We start from the raw sequence: 20,159 nt of genomic DNA on the forward strand, positions 1-20,159 counted from the left end.
GTGTGATCCAGCCCTGTAACCTCTCTGGTCTCAACTGATGGTCTCCAGCACAGCATCCCTCTGTCTTGGCATCAAGGACATTGCCCGGCATCCAGGAGGCTCAGCCAATAGTTTGCTTTGTTTGCACCTATCTTCTTTCTGTCCCACAAGTACACAAGGCTCTTTGCACCAGCACCAGCGTCTGCTCCACCTGCAAAGCCCCACTCCCTTGGATTCACATGGCTGGTTCCTTCTTGTGGTTTACCTTTTGGCTCAAATATACCCCTAAGAACGGTCTTCACAGACCCCTCAACACCCCATCTAAGTTGCCATCACTGTCCCATTTTCTTCACGACGCTAATTCACTCCATAGCACTATATTGTCTACTGACTTATGTTTGGTTTTTCGCTGCCCCCACCTAGAAGATAAGTAAGCGTCATGAGGGCAGGGGCCATGGCTGCCTGGTTCACTGCTGTATTCCCACCACCAAGAACACCGGCCACAGCATGTGCTTAAGAGGCATCTGACAGGCGGATCAACGAAGGGAATCACTCCTGTTCCCACTGTCAAATGTTTGCAGTCATCCGACCTCCTCTCTGACTTCATGACAAAGCTTCTCCTAGAGGGGTCCATGGCATCCCTTTATAAATGAAAAATAAAGTCACCTTTAATTCCTTGGAAATTAAGTCCTTGTTCCTTGGAAATTCCTCAAGCGCTCTTGACGTTAATGAATGATCCTGCAGCCTTGCAAATCCAGGGTGGGGAGCTAGAGTGGCCATGACTCTTCAGAGGAAAAATCTGGGTCCTGGACCTGTTCCAAGACTCACTTCAGGAAACCGGCAAGGTGTGGCTTTACGTGTAGGAGATGAGATTGCTGAACAGTTACAAATAAAAATTATTAAACTTAATCATACTACACACTGAAAAAGTTCATATTGAAAAGGAACCCACAGCAAATACTTTTATAAAGGATAGAATTGTTATACTGAATGATCACCCCTCAATGTACTGGTGCTGTAAATGTACATTTGCATAGGTTACATTTTCTTAAAGCAGGTACCCTGGTGCGACCGTCCTGGAAATGAACTCCCTTTGAAAACACACCATGGCTTGCCAGAGAGTGACAAATAGACGCCTACAGAGAAAAACTAACTAGCTGGAAATAACAGACAGATCATTTCTTCTGACAGATGTGTCTGTAAACATGGCTCCCTTTTCCGAGAAGAAGAAGCAGTGAAAAAATTTCCTCCATTCGTTCCTAAACAGTGACATGTTGTAGAGAATGGGGTTGACGGCCGAGTTGGCAAAGGTGAAGGCCACCACCCAGAAGAAGAGGGACGGCCAGATGACCAGGTTTTGCTCGAAGTTCTGGATCAGAATGAGGAGGATGGTGACGATGATGGGGCTCCACATGACGAAGAAGGAGATCATGAGCAGGAACAGGGTGCGGAAGAGCCGGACGTCCTGCTGGGACACACGGAGCTGGTGGCTCTCCGAGGAAGCCAGGGTCATCGTGAGCCTTCTCCTTGACGCCTTCGTGATCTGCAGGAACACAAAACAGAGCCGGCGCCACAGTTTATGGCAGGACATCGGCAGTGTTGATCCTGGAGGGGCAGAGGAGGCCCAGGAGTTGGAATCTGCCGTTCTCGCTGCACTGGGACTACTTGGCTTTGGGCTTTGTGTGGAGAGAGCTCCCTTCTCAGAGGCCTGGCTCGCTGCCCGCGCTTAGGATGCGCAGGTCAGCTGGCCTCCTGAGAAATAAGGCAGATCGTCCGTGTTATAAATAGTGTTGACGAGGGGAAGTGCAAAGCCAGAATGCAATGGTCTAGAAGACAGATGTGTGAACACAGATTCAGGTGTCATTCAGGACTCCCCTTCCCAGGAAGAAAGAGGAGCTGGCCAGAGCACTGCTAGTGACACGTGTTGAAAAACTGAAACCATTTCCCATTTATGCCCCCAGGTGAGAGGTGACAGCTGGTAGGATAAACACCCTCGTGCCTATCTTTGCACACCTAGATGAGCATATCAGGAGAATAAATTCTCAACAGTGGAACTGAAAGGACCTCTAATATTTTGTACTAATGAGCAGGGTCAGCATTAGAGCAGAGGGATTGTGGGCAAGGAGGCAACTCTGGTGACATGGGTTCAGAAGGGTGTTCTGGACTCTTCTTTCAGGAGCCCTTGCAGGCACTGCTCTCCGAACCTTCTGCCCAGTCTCTTCTGGTCAGTTAGAGGGTCTTGCTTCAGCATCCATCAGAGAAGCTGGCTACTAATTGGCTGTGGGCAGCCTTGGACATAGGGCCCATCAACTGAGGCAGGCTAACCAGATTAAAATAAAGCCCTGCATGTCCTCTCACCCCACTGTCCCACGTAAAAACAGTATTTCTGGAACAGACAAATGCTTCATAACATCTCAGAACCAGAGTGTTGCAGCTAGATGGGCCCATGCATGGCTGGAGCAGCACTTCTCAGACTTCACTCTGCCTGTGAGGCATTCAGCACTATTTTATTTAAATGTAGATTCTGATTTTGCATGCCCCGAGGACCACACTTTGAGTAGCCAAGGCCTACTCCACACCTTCATTCTACAGGTGAAGAAACAGGCCCTCCAGAGAGAGGGTTTAGCCAAAGTACTTTGAAAACAGGAGCCTTAGAACTGTTCACATCAGAGGGCAAAAGCCCCACAGCAGCTGAGTCCGTGAGAGAGAAGGTGGGGCTTCCCCAGAGGCTCTAAAGACCCCAGTGCTTAGGCTCACACTGCCCCGGGGATACATACAGAGTCCCGCGCTTACGCCTAATTCTAATTTTCCTCTAAGCACAGCCAGTAGGCAGAAGGCCTGCTGTCCCCCATCACCTGCTCAGCTTTGACAGTGCCAAGAGGTGGCCATGAGGGGGTGAGGATGGGCTGGGGTGGAGGTGGCCGCAGACTGGGGCACAGTTAGCCTGGGATGTGATGGGGCCCTGCACCCAATAGCCTGACATGCTTTGTTCCAGCCTGTGACCTCTGTCCCAGGTAAGAGATCCAATTCCGAATGTCTTGCCACATTCGTGGTGCTTTGCTAACTTGCCTTTGCTTAGTCTGGCCCTGTGTCCTGCTTCTCCTGCAGGAGCAGGCTGCTGGGCACACAGTGAGTGCTTACATGTCTGGAGACTTTAATAGCCAAAACTCTTGTTTTTTTTGTTTTGCGGTACACGGGCCTCTCACTGTTGCGGCTTCTCCCGTTGCGGAGCACAGGCTCCGGATGCGCAGGCTCAGTGGCCATGGCTCACGGGCCCAGCCGCTCCGCGGCATGTGGGATCTTCCCAGACCGGGGCACGAGCCCGTGTCCCCTGCATCGGCAGGCGGACTCTCAACCACTGCACCACCAGGGAAGCCCCAAAACTCTTATCGTTCGTTAGCTCTGCCTGGGCCTTCCTAGGACCATTCCCCTAAAATTGTTGAATCTCAAGAGATGAAGCAATTAGAAAGTAATCAGAATCATTCAAATTTGGGGCAAGATTAACTCCAAGACCCGAATATGGCTTCAAATATTCTCTTTAGAATACTTCTAATTAGCTAATTAAAGGGTAGCCATTTAATTTTCCTGTGATTAAATACAACTGTTTCTGTGTAGTAGTTTTGGTCCACTTCTAGGTGACGGTGACCCAGGCAACAGATGCTGAATGAACAGAACCTCTTCCTTCCCACCCACTCCCCGCCAAGAACAGCAGGAATCAGGATCACCGAGTTTCAAGAAAGGCTCCCTGTGTGCCAGCCACTGTACTATGCATCTGTTTCATAAATTGTCACATTTAATCTTCAAAACTGCTCGTTGGATTCGTGCTATTATTATCTTCGCTCCAGAGATGAGGAAATTGAATCTCAGGAAATTTGAGTAGCTTGTTGAAGGTCACTCTACTAATGATGAATGGTCAAAGCCCCCATCTGTGAAACTCCAGCTCAGGTGAGCTGAAGATGAGCGACATCATAAAAGGCTCCAGCCCTCTTCCTGGAGTTGCCTTCCACTTCCGCCCCCCTGCTCTGCAGCGGGGTGACTGCTCAGACCCATAGGCTAAAAGCCACACTGGCGCATCTAAGCTGGAAGGTGCTGTGTAGAATCAAAGTTAGAATATGTGTTCAGGTGAAAGCTGTTGGATGACTGGCCGGGGAGGGTAACAGCTGCCCAGGGGCAGGTGGGTGGGGCTGCAGGGGAAACGGCACCACTTCTGAGTAGGCTAAGTGCAGCCTGGTGGGCACATGAGGACGATTCCCACAGCAGCCTCATTGCTAGTGCTGTCCACACTGCCCTGCCAAGAAGGATGGAGTCCCTGGTACGGTGTCTTCTAGATTTTTTGTTTTGTTTTGGGGGTTCTTTGGGGGTTTTTTGGCCTCACCATGCAGCTTGCGGGATCTTCATTCCCCGACCAGGGCTTGAACCCCGGGCCCTTGGCAGTGAAAGTCGGGAGTCAACCACTGGATCGCCAGGGAGTTCTCTAGATATTTTTTGAATGAATGATGTGGATGGAAGTTCATACTTATTGAGCACTTACTATGTGCCAAATCCTTGTACATATCGCTTGGTTTATCTCTTTAAATTCTCCCAATGATTCTGTGACATATGTACTTTGATGATCTCCATTTTATTTTGCTTTATTTTATTTTATTTTAATTTAATTTTTATTGGAGTATAGTTGATTTACAATGTTGTGTTAGTTTCAGGTGTGTAGCAAAGCGAATCAGTTATACATATACATATATCCACTCTTTTTAGATTCTTTTCCCATATAGGCCATTGCAGAGTATTGACTAGAGTTCCCAGTGCTATACAGTAGGTCCTTATTAGTTATCTACTTTATATATAGTAGTGTGTGTATGTCAACCCCAATCTTCCAATTTATCCCTCCTTCCACTTACCCCCTGGTAACCATAATTTTGTTTTCTACATCTGTAACTCTATTTCTGTTTTGTAGATAAGTGATGATCCCCATTTTACAGAGTAGGAAACTGAGGCTCAAAGAGGTTAAGGAAATTGCCCAATAGTACCCAACTAAGCAGTCGCAGAGCTGGGCTTCAAACCTTGGCAGTCTGACTCCAGTCCATGCTTAAACTTAAACTAATTCCTTCCCACCCTCTAATATCTCTGTCAGTGGAAATCCTTCCATGCAGCCTGTAACTCCAAGCTCTAATGCCAGGGACTCCGGGAGGGCATCCTGGTTCATCTGCCGTTGGCATCCTGCAGCGCTTTGTTTCAGGTACTCACGTGGCACTTGCCACATATTCTACGGTAGATGTTGAAGCATCATTCTTACCTCTGAGTCCCACCAGACTGCAGCTCCCTGGGGCTGGGCAGCCCTGTGGCTGCTGTGGTCCAGGGCTCTGGCAAGTGTCTGAAAATGACCGTGAGCAGACAGCAAAACAACTGACTCACGGGCCAAGTGAACATGTGCTTGGCTCTTTTTTTAGCACTGACTGATGCTACCCTATTTCCTTCCATCCGCAGTTCCCACAGCTTTGAGGGCATGAGAAGGAAAATGGGCCCATTATAATAAAATGCAGCTCCTCCCTGCTCCCTTCCCCACATTAGATGACAAGACTAGTCGACTTTTGTTCAGGGTTTAAAGTGTCTCTGGCATTACACTGAATGCTTGGTGTGCTTTTAGATCAAATTAAAAGCTCGATAAACTTTTGAGGATTAACTTTAATCCTTAAAACAAGCCTGTGGGGTATGATCTCATTTTGGGGACAAGAGACGGAGTCCCTGAGAGGTGAAGTGACTTGCTCAAGGCCTCACGGTCAAGTGGGGGAAGGGTACCTCAGGGGGTACGCTCTTCACCGCCAGTCACACCACTGCCACTACCAGGACAGAGGACAGAGCTCCCAGGAACGCGGCCCACGGCCCCACCATCAGGGTCACTGGCACTCCATAAAATGTAAATGCTTTGGCACACCTTCAGACACTCTGATTCTGTGGGTCTGAGTGGGCCTAGGAGTCGCACTTTTTACAAACTCCCCAGGTTATTCTCAATCACTAAAGTGTGAGAACTACTCATCTAGGACAACAGGCTTGGAGTTTCTCCCCCAGTCCTTTGAAAAGTCACTTTTAAATTGCCTGAGACGCTCTGCCTTCACATTCACATGAGCATCTGAAGGCTACGAGCAAAGTTTCTCCCCACCCCACATCCCTCTGTCACCCCACGCCACCAGACCACAGCCGCGGACAGGTGGATGTGGGGAGAGGTCGCTCCCACTGACCCAGCTCCAGCCCCTGGCGTTGGGTCTCCTCTGAGGGCTGCTTGGTCAATCCATAACCTCCCTATTAGAATCATCAGACAACAGACTCCATCCTTCCAGAGGACCAACCTCCCCTTCCATCACCGGCAAGCAGGCCCCAAAGCCGGGGAATGAGATCCAGGCATGGAGAAAGGAAGGGCCACGTGTTCACTACCCACGACCTTCACATTTAGTTGAAAGGGATTTCACTTCTCAGTTAAGCCCTGAGATAGGTGAAGGTTTTCCAACTTCAGGCCAGACACTCACTCTGTCATTCAACACATATTTATTGAGCCCCTACTATGTGGCCAACACTCCTACAGGTGCCGGATGCACAGCAAGAAACAAGGCAGCACTGCCCACCCCGCACTTCCATTCTAGTGTTTGGGTGGTGAGGGGCCTGGGGGTGAAGGGAGAGGGGGACCAAGAAACCTATAAGCTGTCACAAAGCCTGCCATGGTGCTGGTTACTGGGTGACAATATAAACCAAGCCCCACCAGCAAGCATGGTCAGCCTGATCAAAGGCACTGAAGAGCGGCCTGGAGACTATTACCCTGGGAAACTGTTGATAGGAAAAAGCCACTGGAGATGTAGAGCACGCCTGAGTCAGGAGGAAAGAGGAAGCAGGGAAGGCAGAGGGTGGAAAAGGCCATTGCCATGAGCAACTGAAGCAGCCTCAGAAAAAAAGAGCCCCGGTGAAGCCTCCTCTCAGTGCTCACCCAGGGCAGAGCCAGCAACCCGGGTAGGGGCTTGAGAATGGCGGTTCCCAAAGGAGAGTCTGTGGAGCACCAGCCCAGAGAGAGCTCTGTGCGGAAAAGGCGGTCTGCAGTCAGGTTTAGCAATGCTGCCTACTCTATTCCAGAGATGGAGAGTCTCAAAGTTCATGAGCATAATAAAGGCTCTGAGAAGGCCTGCAGCAAAGAAACCCATTTAACTTTAATTAACCCAGCATTTTCCAAACTCCTTTGATCATAGAACCCTTTCGAACATCTAACATCCCATGGAGTTCTAGAGAACGCTTTAGGGGACACTCTGCTTGTGAGGAATAAAAGTCAGGGTGATTTGAAAGAGACATTTCTCAGGCCTAGAGATGGTTACCTGAGTTAGAGGCAGCAGTGACAGGTGAGAGGTAGGGCTGGTGGGAAAAGGGTCGGTGGTGTAGTTATCTGTCCTATGGTTTCAAATGATTTGCTAATTGTGTCTCTATGAATATAGCTAATTAATATCGATGTTCAATTGATTTCACAGAGTTTTGCTCTTGACAGAAAAAGCTCAGCAGAAAGGCTGATTCAGGGTCTCTGAGTTATGAGTATCTTCAGAGGAAGAGAGACGCAAGCTAGGCGGCCCCACCCAGGCTCTCCACCGGGCAGCTTACCAGCTTCCAAGTTACAAACAGGAGCAAAGTGAGAACAAATGTAATAGTCCTCCTGGGATATGGTCAACAGTCAGTTTTGCCAGTGGGGTGGAAAGTAATCTTCTGAAAGTCTTATATTTGCATTAATGTTGCAATTTTCAAAATCACATTAGATCTCTTTCATATTAAAGTCTAACAGTTTGTTCAAAGCATTATCATATCTGCAATTCTCATTTTATTGTGTTAAATGATTCACTGAGGCCCATTTGGCTCCAGAGGGAACTGAGGCCCACATTCATTAAGCGACTTGCCTAAGGTCACACAGTAAAAAGCTTGGACTAGAATCTGGGGCTTGTGACTCTTTGTCCAGTGGTTTTCCCACTGTCCCAAAGGAGAAGGTGCTGTTGGCCCTTTCAGTGTGATCAAAGTTTGTGTCTTACTCATTCAATGAGTGTTTATTAAGCCCCTACAATGAATAAGCCAGGCTCTGTTTTAGGCACAGGACTATGGCAGTAAACAAAACAAAGTCTCTGCCTTCAGGGAGCTTGCATTCTAGTGGGCAAGACAGATGATATGCAAGTAAATACACACAAATGGAATTTGACAGGGGTTGGAAGTGCTTTGAAGAGAAATAAATCAGGATCAGGGACTAGAGAATGATGGGGAATCTCTCTGGAGAAGAGCCTTTTGAGCAGAGACCTAAATTAAGTGGGGGAGTGGCCCATGCAGAAGTCTCGGGGGGAGAGATCCAGGAGAGGAAATGGCAGGTGCAAAGGCCCTGAGGCAGCAGTGTGTCGGCGTGTGTGAGAAAGAGCCCCAAAGACACGAGGGAGGGGGAGAAGATGAGGCGAGAGGGGCAGGCAGGGGACAGATCACACAGGGCCTTAAGGTGAGGGTTTTAGCTTTTCCTCCATCTGTGAGGGAAGTGATGGGATCTAAATTATATCATTGACTCACTGCTCAGAGCACCATTTCATAACTGTGAGTCACGATAGACACTCGATTCATCCAGGAGCTGTCCTGAGGTCTGGGATGGGAAGAATGGAAGGCTGGCCGTGAGTTTATAGGCAAAGTGTCTGGAACTGCAGTTAGAGGCAGATGGATAAGAGGACACATCAGGGCTCGAGGATTCCTAGGATGTTTCCAGGTGGGCCCTGGCCCGAGGAAAAGAATATCCTTTCCATAGAATAAGTCAGTCCTTCCTCAGAAGGTGGCTGAGAACCATGAGGCACGAGTGAAAAGGGACAGATCAGAACCGTCTTGCCTCTAAGGGACTCAGGAGTGGGACTGCCCAAGCAGGAGAGGTGGAATGCCACAGCCAGCTTCTGCCCAGCCCTCATCTAGCCAGCCAGCTCTGCTCTAGGGCCAGTCCCATGTTCTTGCGGTGCTCCAAATCTGGGCCCTGCTGTTTATTCTCTCAAAAATCTCAGCAGTACCTCTTCCCAGCATGCTGTGAGAGGATTAGAGGAACAGTCTCGCCTAACAATTAACAACAGCTGTAATTTATTCATCCCCTGCTACGGGCAGGCATGACACTCACCATAGTCCCACCAGGAGTATCTCCTATGTATCTCACAAAAATCTTAAACCGTTGGACTTTTGATCATTATTTTGCAGATGAGGGAACAGAGGTTCAGAGAAGGTAAGTAACTTGCCAAGGCCACACAGCAAGTAAGGGGCAGATTCAGGACTCAAAGGCAGGTTATTAAAATAACCCCTTCTGGTCTCCGTGTTTTTTATGGCCCTTTGCTTTTTCTCCCTTTTCCCTCCTTTTTCTCTTTTAACAATTTGCAAAGTGTTTTCAAACTAAGCCTCAGTATCACTCCTTAATGTGTTTCAGGGTTTCACTGCATTGAACAGCAGCACCTTTGTCGGTCTCCCCCTTCCCTTTCTTGTGTTAAAGCTCCTTCTAGATAGAGAATGTGACTTGCTTACTCTTGACCAATCTCTACTCCCCAACAACACTTTGCACAGAGCAAATTCTTAACAAATGTCTGAGGAATTAAAGTGTTGGGACTCTGGAACCAGACTGCCTGGGTTTAAGTCCTGATACTGCTGCTTATGAGCTGTGTGCCCTTTCATAAGTTACTTAACCTCTCTGTGCCTTGGTTTCCTCATCTGTAATTCTGGTTAGGATTAAATGAATTCCTGACACATTGTAAACACCATATAAATATTTTTAAAATAATTTTTAAAAAATTCATTCTCCATTTCTCTTCCTTTTTCCCTCCCTTCTTTTCTTTTAACATAATGATAGTAACTAACACTTACATAGCATTTACACATGCCAGGCTCCCACTGCAAGCACTTTACAGACCTCAGCTCCAGGCCCGAATCTGCCTCATACCCTGAACAAGCCCCAGGTGGGACGTCACTTAAACAGGTCACAAGTCAACTGGTGGGGAAGAGTCTAGGGACTAACATGGGGGGGCCGTCTCACATAGGATCCAGAGATTAGAAGACTCAGATGGAGGTTGGCCTGGCTTTGGGTTCTAAAGCATCTAAGAAGGTCACAGATCTTTAGCTACAACAAAAGGGCCATAACAGTGGCCAGACAGCAAGCAGGACCTAAGGGCCCCACTTCAACCTGCTTGTTCGCCATATGACACATTATATGCTATAAAACCAAGATTCAACAACGGTGAACCTCGGAGAGGACTCAAGCGTTTCGCATTAAATCTTCTGAAATGAGCATGAACACATGTAGGTGCCATCTGCCTGGGCCAGCACCTCGCATGCAAATATGCTGCCTCAAGGGGTAAGAAAGAGGCTGGCAAGTCTTTTTTATGTCCCTGTACATAGTCACATTGAAGATAGAGATCACTTCCTGTTGCAGTGCACTTTTACAAGGCACATGCCCTGGGAGTGGGGGGTAGCAATTAGAGGGATAGAGGAGGGGCTTCTCGTATGCCCTGTTTCTCGTTCTGTTTCTGGGAGTGTGGTCAATTTGTGAGCTGTGCGTGTATGCTGGGTGTGCTTTTCTGTATTTATATTGTACTTCAATACAAGTTTTTAAAAGTGTACATTCTTTATCACCACACTGCTGTTTGTGATGGGGAATCAATGGACACAACCCAAAAGCCCATAAAATAAATTACGTCACAACTATATGATGGAGAACCATGAAGCCATTAGAAATAATGAGGCAGAGATATAGGAACCGATATGGAAGGATGTTATGATACAGTGCTAATCAAAAAAAGGAAGTTACAAAGCACACAGCATTATCTGAAATCTAAAAAAAAAACATTGGGTTGAACCATGGTAATAGTTGATATTTTATAGCTGACCATTTTATATGGTTCATTATATATATATACACACACACACATATATATACGTATATGTGTTTATATGTACACAGATATACATACACATACTCACATTGCATAGAAATATGTATATATATATAAATTTATAAGAAAAATAACCTGAAAAAATGTACTTTAAATTGTCAACAGTGGGGGTAAACCAGATTTTTAGTATCTGTGTTACACATTTCTATGTCTTTAATTTTTTATAATGAGCTTGTATTACTTTAGTGATCAGCAAAAACAAATGATAATAATAAAAGTCACATAGATATAACTTTTTAAAAAAGACCAAACTTTTGTCCCTCAGCGTTGCAGAGGGATGGATCTGGGCAGTGAAACAGGATTGGGCTGGTGCGAATTCTAAGGTAAATTTTGACCTGGAAATGCTAAGGTTCATCTGAAATACCCCAAACCTGAGTGAAGTTCAGCCACAGCGCTTGAAGCAAACATACCTGTAAAATTTTGGAGTAACTGATCACAATAAGCAGTCCTGGTACCAAGAAGTTCAAAGTAACAAATGACACATCCCAGGAGATTTCTCCGGCAATGCTGGGCCAAACCAGTGTGCAAATCGGAATTTCCTAGTTACAAAAAGGAAGAGAAGGTCATTTAATGCTGGCTTCTTATTTGGCCTTTAGCTCAGCCCCAGGTGGGGTTACCTGGCACTGTTACAATGTTGTGTTACCCTGTTGTGTTTTGCTGTTACACAACTGGTATGACAAGAAACCCCCGACTCCCTTCCATTGCCCACACAACCCCACTTACAAGTCATTCCCCTCTGACCCTCAGAATCACCATAATTATTATTCCCATTCTCCAAGGGAGGCACGTGGGCCTCAGGGTCCCAGGCTGGGAAGACCCAGAGTCAGTTCCCAGGCATGGCTCCAGGTCCAGTGCTCTTTCCACTTCCCTGGGCGGAGCTGCAAAGAGCCCTTGAGCCTTCTCTTCCAAGACCTTCATTTTACAGGGGAAAAATCTGACCCCTGTAAGTTTACATAGATTGGAAGTGATGTGCTACACGCAAACATATAAAACCTGGAGTGAGGTGTGCCTATCCTCCAGGGGAGAATGCAACAGCCCGAGTGAAGGTGCAGCCACGGTCATCAGGATGTAAAGCCACTGGATGGGGCAGAAGAGCGTGCAGGTTTGTGACCTTGCCGCTGTCACTATGCTGCGTTGAATTCAAATGTTTGACACTAACTACAAACCCCAAAACATGTTCCCAGACCTCACTGGATAGTTACTAAGCTGCTGCAACAATTTTTTCCAATGAACAAATAGGTCAATGACAAGAGATCTATTTATCCTCCCAAACACAGATCTCCAGCGCCTGCTTGACTATAGGACAAAACTCTTTAGAAAACAAGAGCCCTACACACTTCTGGACACATAGAACAGATTTTTAAAGAGCATATTCTGTGTAAAAAGACCACATTATTGATTTCTGGTGGACAAGGCATCTTAACCACGGTCCAGAAGTAGTATCATTATTCATAGCATCATTCATTTATTCATTCATTTAACCAATATTTATTGAATGCTATACTAAGCAAAGGCAAAGAAGTTTTATCATTTCCCAACGTGTATCATAATTGCATGGTCAAACTCAAAATAGAGTCTAATAATCACTCCTTTTCCTATTCAGTATCTAAAATTCTCTGAGCATTTATTCTTTGCCAGGAAACACTTTACATACATTATCTCATGGAATGTTCATCACAACCTTATTGAAATGCATAGTTATTTTTCCCATCACACAGAGGAGGAAGCTAAAGCTTAGAAATTTCCTCCTAAAATAATAGTCTAAAACCCTAAAGATGTAGTCCTTTTTAATCATCTCCAAAGAGCTGAGTGGTTATAGAGGGTATCCCGGAACCTACCAAAACCGCTAAGGCAAGTCAGGCAGGGAAGAATGCTTTAGTTATATTTGTACCCTGAGAGGGTGCTGGGGGTGAGAATGTTGCTTCCTTTTCCTGTTTTGTTTAGACAGTTTACAAATGCACTGGACATTCTAAAAACTTGTTCCTTCATCCCCACCCCCACTGTGCACACCGGATGGAATAAAGTTTATTAGAGCTTTCTACATTTTGGTGATTGGAAAGAAATTTGTGTCCCTCAAGGATCTTCTGAATATTGACAGTGCAGTGACCACAGCTCTTTGGGAAATCCAGGTAGCCTATGCTTGTACTCAGACCTCCACCCACCAGGGACCCCTTATTCCAGTGCATTGGGTGGGCAACACAGATCAGCAGAAATGTTGAAGCAGCAAACAGAAGAAACAGATTCCAGCCCTGAGTGTGACTTAGTCTCTAATTCTTTTTTTTTTTTTTTTTTTTTTGCGGTACGCGGGCCTCTCACTGTTGTGGCCTCTCCCATTGCGGAGCACAGGCTCCGGACGCGCAGGCTCAGCGGCCATGGCTCATGGGCCCAGCCGCTCCACAGCATGTGGGATCTTCCCGGACCGGGGCACGAACCCGTGTCCCCTGCGTCGCAGGCGGACTCTCAACCACTGCGCCACCAGGGAAGCCCAGTCTCTAATTCTTATGCTTGTGATGGGAAAATGTACAGGGAGGGAGGGCAGAGAAACAGATGACCCCAGAAGCATTTCTTAAAACCCCCAAGAACTCCCAACTCTTTCTGAAAACCCTCTCCAGAATGTCTGCCTAACCCTCTCCAGGCTTAACAAGATTTTGTAGAAGACTGTGTAATGATAGAGCAAGGTGTTCTCGCTACATTAGGGACAAAAATATAGATCCTTAAATAGTCTGCCTGCATTAGCCTCGTATTGTTGAAGAAAACGTGTAGGTGCGAATGAAAAGGTATCTATCCACACACTCACACACACAGGCATAGAAAAGACTGGAAAGATACACTCCAGAAAATTAAGTGTCGGGCTTCCCTGGTGGAGCAGTGATTAAAATCCACCTGCCAATGCAGGGGACACAGGTTCAAGCCCTGGTCTGGGAAGATCCCACATGCCGAGGAGCAACTAAGCCCGTGCACCACAACTACTGAGGCTGCGCTCTAGAGCCCTCGAGCCACAACTACTGAAGCCCATGCGCCACAACTACTGAAGCCCATGCACCACAACTACTGAAGCCCATGTGCCACAACTACTGAAGCCCATGCACCTAGAGCCCATGCTCTGCAACAAGAGGAGCCACTGCAATGAGAAGCCTGCACACCGCGACAAAGCGTAGCCCCAGCTCACCGCAACTAGAGAAAGGCTGCGCGCAGCAACGAAGACCCAACACAGGCAAAAATAAATAAATAAAAATAAATAAATTTATTAAAAAAAAATAAAAAGGAAATTTGAAAACCGAAAGTGCTGGGCCTGCTTTGTTACTGAACTACAGAAGCAGAGCTGGCTGAGCCGGTAACAGTGTCCTTTAATCTATTTGTCCAACCACTCGCTGACTCAAGCCATGGTGACTAAGCCACTGTGAGGCTACAGTGAGGATGGGAAAGGAGGCTATGCTACAGTCAGGGAGGGAAAAAAGCACTAGGAAACTTCAGTACAGAGCGGCAAGCCCAGAGAGCTATAGGTGATGGGATTGTGGAGTCACCGGGAAAGCGGCATCCAGGAGGGGTTGTGTCAGCTGTGCGTGGAAGGATGGGGCTTCAGTCAAGGGAATGGGGAAGCTGGAGCTCAGTGTCTGGACCAGAAAGGATGTAGATGGGAGGCCATGTACAATGGTGTGAAGTGTGGTTGGCCGTGACTGGTATTCCCATCCCAAGCTCCATCTCTCCCCAGCAGTCTCACCCATTTCCATGGTGGCTTTTTGCAGATGCTATTGCAACCTCCTCTTTCCAGCCAGTCTTCTCCTGAACCCCAGACTGGCCCCACTGCCCTGAGTGCATCTCTGTAGGATGCCTCACAGGCACTTCTAGCCTCCAGTGTCCCACCCCAAAGATTCCACCTCCTGCATCATCAACTCCGGGCACGGAGCCGCCATTTTCCAAGCTGTCAGATACCTGAGTGCTGGCCTTCCACCTTCTTCTTCCCTCTCCACTCAGAGGGAACTCCTAGGTTCTGCCTTAATAGCTATCCAACCCACCACAAGCTCATTCTCACTGCTCCCCCTCCCCCCACAGACCACAGACCAGGCCATCTCTCACCTCCTAAGTCCCAACGCCCTAAAGGGTGTGTAACTGGCCCTTCTCTAGTTGACCCCCACCAACCCTTCCAGCACCATCTCTTGCCAACATTGTGGGCTATCTCCTCTGCCTGTGATGTCCCTCCAGTCCCCCACGTCACTCATTCTTTTCCAGGAAGACTTTCCTGTGGATGGGAGACATCTATCTACAGGCACTGCTCAAGTGCTGACCCCTCCCCGCACTGGCTGACTCATTTGCAAATGCCACCTGATTCCAGCTGTTTCCAGTCAGCTTCTCTAATGACTCTTCCTGGAATACCCTTGGGAACACCTTTGTAACTAGTTCTCCCTGCCCCACCTCTTCAAACAAAATGGAAGACTTCAAAGTCATTTTAAGGAACTAGGAATCCTAGTTATATATCTCCTCTCCTATCAGCTTCCCAGCAGAGAAGAAAGAACATACCCATGGCAAGAGATGGACTTACTTTCCTATATCTTAAAAGTATCCTCTAATATTAACAAATGTGAGGAAACTTGTTTGTCTCCTCAGCCAATCCACATTCAGTAGGGACACGACGGCATTATTGGCCTGGTGTTAAACTGGGGCAGGGCAGAGCAGTGGGACCAAGTGCTCCTCCGGAAGTATGAACTCATGGGAGAGGCACCAGGAGGAACAGACAGACCCCAGCTAACTTCTGCTTCCATCCTTTGCCCATTCTGTAACTACAGGCATCTTCTCCTTCAGAAAATAAACAAGAGAACACCAACTCGTGGGGTTACCGAACCGTGCAGGGTCTGGGACCAGAATCTGCGTGATGCACAGGCCCCTCCTTGAAGAGAAGGATGGTGTCTTGGTCGTGTGGCTCACGGCGGGGGCAGGAGGGAGGGGTGCTCAGTAAGTGTTTGCAGAATCAATGGGCAGCACACTCTGACCAGGGTGGACAGCCCTCCCCACCTGCCAATGAGAGTCACGCCCCACCAGGGCCACAGCATACACAGGCAGGAATCCCGCTGGCAAAGGCTGAGCTGACCCGGCTGAGATGTCTAAGTTGCTAGGATGTGTCCACCCTCTTAAAATGGCAGTCTTTTATTACCGCAATCAGAAGAATTGTACTGTTTGAAAAATGTTTAAAATATTTATAACCAAAGATAAGGAAACTAATAATAGCTGGCAACTCTTGAGCGCTTAACTGTGTGTGTGCCAGGTGTTAGCTCATTTACTGAACTTCCGTCCCCACAGTAATCCTGTAAGGTTAATACTGTTATTGTGCCCATTTGGCAAATGAGGGAAGTGAGGTATAGAGAGATGAGACCACTTGCCTCTGGCTCACAGCTCCTAAATGGCAGAGATGGGATTCACTCAGAACATCTGACTCCAAAGCCTGCATTCCTAATACCAAATTATTTAGCATTTTCTAGCCTGTCTATCATTTCATCTAAGTTTGAGAGAGTCTGGTCACCTTGACTGCTTGGTACTCACTGCCCAAATGGACAAAGGTAATCATGTTCTTGGGGGGTTTTTTGTGGGGGGAGCTCAGATAAACAGAAAACTCTGAGAGGCACTGTTTCCCAGGCCGGTGCTCCTTGAGGGGAGGGAGCCAGCATGTGCTTGGGTTTAGTTAGTTCTCTCAGCTGGTGGTTTGGGTAGGAAAATGTCCCCCCATCCAAAACCTCCATATTTAGTGTCCAAGTAGGAGCGGGCAGGCAGAATCTACAGCCAGGAAGCTGGGAGTAGAGGATTGAGGAAACAAGCATTTGCTAATTTTAAATGTGAGTCTCAATTCAGTCTAGACTAGATCCTTCTCTGTCTCTTTTTTTTCAATGGCCTCACCCCCTCCCCCCTGCTATTTCTCAGTCTTTTCAACTTATTTCTTTAACTGCAGAGCCTCACTTGGCCCTTTACAGGCCCACCTATAAAGTAAGATGTTTCCTACATATTCAGGTCATGGCCCTTGAGGAACCAGGAGTTTTCTGTTTGTTGGCTTACTGGCAGGTGTGGATATGTGTGTGTTGGGGGCTGAGGGGCAGGTAGGGGAAAAGACAGAGGATGGAGAGCTGGAAAGGACTGTCCCAGTTTTTCCTTACAAGCTCCCCGGCCCCACCTCTACTAATTTCAGGGAACAGGGGTCCTGCAGCCAGCTCACCTGGCCCCTCATCTTCTGAGATGCTGTGTGGACCCATTCTCTCCCAGTGGCTTTCCCCATATCCCTCTCCAAAGGCTCTTAAGACCAAGGAGGTGTTTCTGCATTGAAACAAGAGGGGTCTGTGAGCCCAGCCCCAAGGGGGACTGAGGGAAGGCCACCACAACACAGACCTCCACGGAAGCACCTTACGGTAAAACTGTAGTCATTCTGGAAGTGCTGTGTAGGGCTCCAACCTCCACAGATGCCCTACCTGGGGTAAAATACAGAGTGGAAAGGCACGGAAGGTCCTGCATCTGTGCGAAGGTCTTCTCACTCAAACAACCCCCGTGTCCACGTCAGCAAGAAGTTTTAGTCTGGGTTTTTGGCTAGGAGGTGACGATAGCCTCATTTTTTAGTGTTATTTTCCAGTTAAGAGTGTACCTAAAACAGTTGTAAAAGGGGGAGGCACAAAGATACCTGTCTGGAAACGTAAGATATCCTTAAGGTATGTTCTATGCGTTTTAATTCCCTGAGTTCTGTGAAATCCCTCAAGTCTGTGAAAAATACAGAAACACTGTAACTCAGTGAGAGAATAACTTAAAAAATCAAGACAGATGGCAGATTCCCAGCCCCCCGAGACTTCTCGGTTTGATTTGTGTTAAAAACAATATATATATATATCACACAGGATGCAGGCCTCTCTCCCCAGTGAAAGGCCTGTGTGAGAGACCAGTCTGGGAAACGTCCAGAGAAGCCCACTTCGGCGTTCACGTCAGCCTACGTTCACCCTCATAGCTAGAAGCCTTCCCCCCTCCCTCCCGGCCCTCCCACCCCTTCTGGTCACTGCTTAGGGCTCTCTTCGGGGCTGTGATTTCTGCTGGGAGGCCCCACACTCCTTCCTAGGGCCAAGGTTGAGCTTTAGTGTCCCACGGCCAGAAAACCAGCGACTGCTGTCGTAGGGAAAAGGAACAGGGCGGAGAACCCAGCCTCGGGCAGACACTCCAGGAGGCTGAGCCTCAAGACTCGCGCCTTCCCGTGGGGCGTAGGTACCTCTGTCCCTGGCCCTCCCCGCGAGGCCCACAGAACCTAACACCGCGATAACAGCCAGAACCGCCGGCCACTGTCCAGGTCAGGTGTCCCGGGGGAATCTCCGCGCGCAAACCCGGCAGCGGCGCCACAGGGCAGCAAAGAGAACAAACCTGCGCCCGCAATTCTGTACCGCGGGACAGGAATAGCCTCGAGCCAATGTCATGAACTGTGCGCAGAACCTTTTTTAGATCCTGGACCCCCGCAATGATCCTAATGACAACTCTGGGTGCGGTGCCCAGAATAACGCTTATGGGCTCAGCCTCTGGAATCTTCGGAACATTTGGGGCGTCCAAGATACTCTGAAGCCACTCTTCATTCAAAGCTCCCAGGGTAAGATCCCATGGTCTAGTCTAATCTTTCCATCTTGCAGTTGGAAAAACTGAGGCTCCGGAGGGGAAGTCACAGCCCCGCTAGAGGCAGCACTAGGTCCGGGGTCTCTGGGTCAACAAAGCCCTTTCTCCCCGGCCCATTCACACACACCTGCCCGCGATTCTCAAAGCAGGACCCTCATCTGGCCCGCACTGAATCTGCTGAGCGCGATCTTAGCTCCTCCTCGCGCTAAGGCTGAGACACCCTGAGCAAGTTACTCTCTGGGTACCTTAGCTTCCTCATCTGTAAATAGGTGTGATAATAAGAGTACTGCGAGAAAGCAGAATTAACTATAATGTGATCAGTCATTCCGGGTCCCCTAGTTCGGTCTGTCTGGCCGCTAAGCCCCTTACTCCATTGATCTCTCAATAGTCAGTGCACTTTACTGCCATTACGGGGGCTCCACTTACAACGTTTTGGAGGGCGTTTATGAGATCTACATCGTAGGGTCACAGTGAAATTTCACAGATAAAACTTAGTGCCGCGCACGGTGACACAACGATTAAATGCAGCAAACGGCCTATTATTGTTTTGTTGTTTTTGTTAATGACCATCCCAGATCACCGTTTCCGGCGCAACCCGCCTGCCAGCCTTTCCCGGACACCTGCCCCGCGTGCACACCCCGGCGCTCACCTCGTCGGCGCCGGAGAACCGCTGCTGGACGACGCGGAAGAAGATGCAGAGGGGCAGCGCGGCGAATGCCGAGTAGCCCCAGATAAGCGCGAGCAGCGCGGCCCGCGCCCGCCGCCCCGGGCCCCGCACGCCGCGCCGCAGGCGCACGATGCACACCATGCGCTCCAAGCTGACTGCCGCCAGCGTCAGGATGGTGACGCTGCCGCTCAGGGTCATCACGTAGAAGAGCAGGTGGCAGGCACCCGGGCCCAGCACCCAGGCCTCTGTCCAGCGCACGGCCAGCACGGGCGGGATGGCGCTGGTGAAGAGCAGGTCCGCGCAGAAAAGGTTGAGCACCAGGCTGGCTGTGGTGCCGCGGCGCCGTCGGCGCGCTACCAGCACCAAGGCGCACACGTTGCCCAGCAGCGACACCGCGAAGATGAGTGCCAGCACCACAGTCTCCACGGCGCTCAGCACCAACCGGTGGTCGCCCTTGACATCGGAGAAGAACGGGAAGCGGGTGCGGTTGGTCCGCTCCAGGCTGCGCGCGGGCCCAATGCCCGCCGCCTGCGCGCACTGAGGGGACATGCCGGGCACACCGAGGCCCGCAGCCGTCTGCCAGCGGGCTCATCTGGGAGGTGACTGAGTGCGAAGGCGGGGAAAGAGGGAGGGAGACGGTTGCGACATCTCCCCTCTGGCCCCCTCCCGCCTGAGCAGCGCCGGCGCTGGGCGTTGCGAGCTAAGCCTGGGGCGCGCGCGGGAACGAGGAAGTACCGGCAACGCCGGCTGGTAACACCCAGGCTGGGAGGGAGGCGGCAGCCCAGGCAGAGGCCGCTCTCGGGCGGAATAGGAGCGCTCGAGCGGCCCGGAAACCCCACCTAGTGAACCCCCAGAAACCCCCCAAGGCCTCCCCAGCCCCGTTCATCCTCCAGGGGCACCCGGAGGATGACCTTAATCCACTGATTTAGCTA

General features: G+C 49.1%; 1 protein-coding gene across 1 annotated transcript; it reads right to left on the reverse strand.

Moving 5' to 3' along the window:
- Window positions 1-1,132: 1,132 nt before the first annotated feature.
- On the reverse strand, window positions 1,133-19,776 carry FFAR4 (free fatty acid receptor 4; the record flags this gene model as incomplete). Its single annotated transcript, XM_082853844.1, has 3 exons — window positions 1,133-1,522; window positions 11,351-11,479; window positions 19,210-19,776. The coding sequence occupies 3 exons, from the start codon at window positions 19,774-19,776 to the stop codon at window positions 1,133-1,135; spliced, it is 1,086 nt and encodes a 361-aa protein (XP_082709970.1).
- Between the last annotated feature and the right edge of the window lie 383 nt (window positions 19,777-20,159).

Source organism: Leucopleurus acutus (genome assembly GCF_964270905.1).
Source record: "Leucopleurus acutus genome assembly, chromosome: 14".
Classification (NCBI taxonomy): Eukaryota; Metazoa; Chordata; class Mammalia; order Artiodactyla; family Delphinidae; genus Leucopleurus; species Leucopleurus acutus.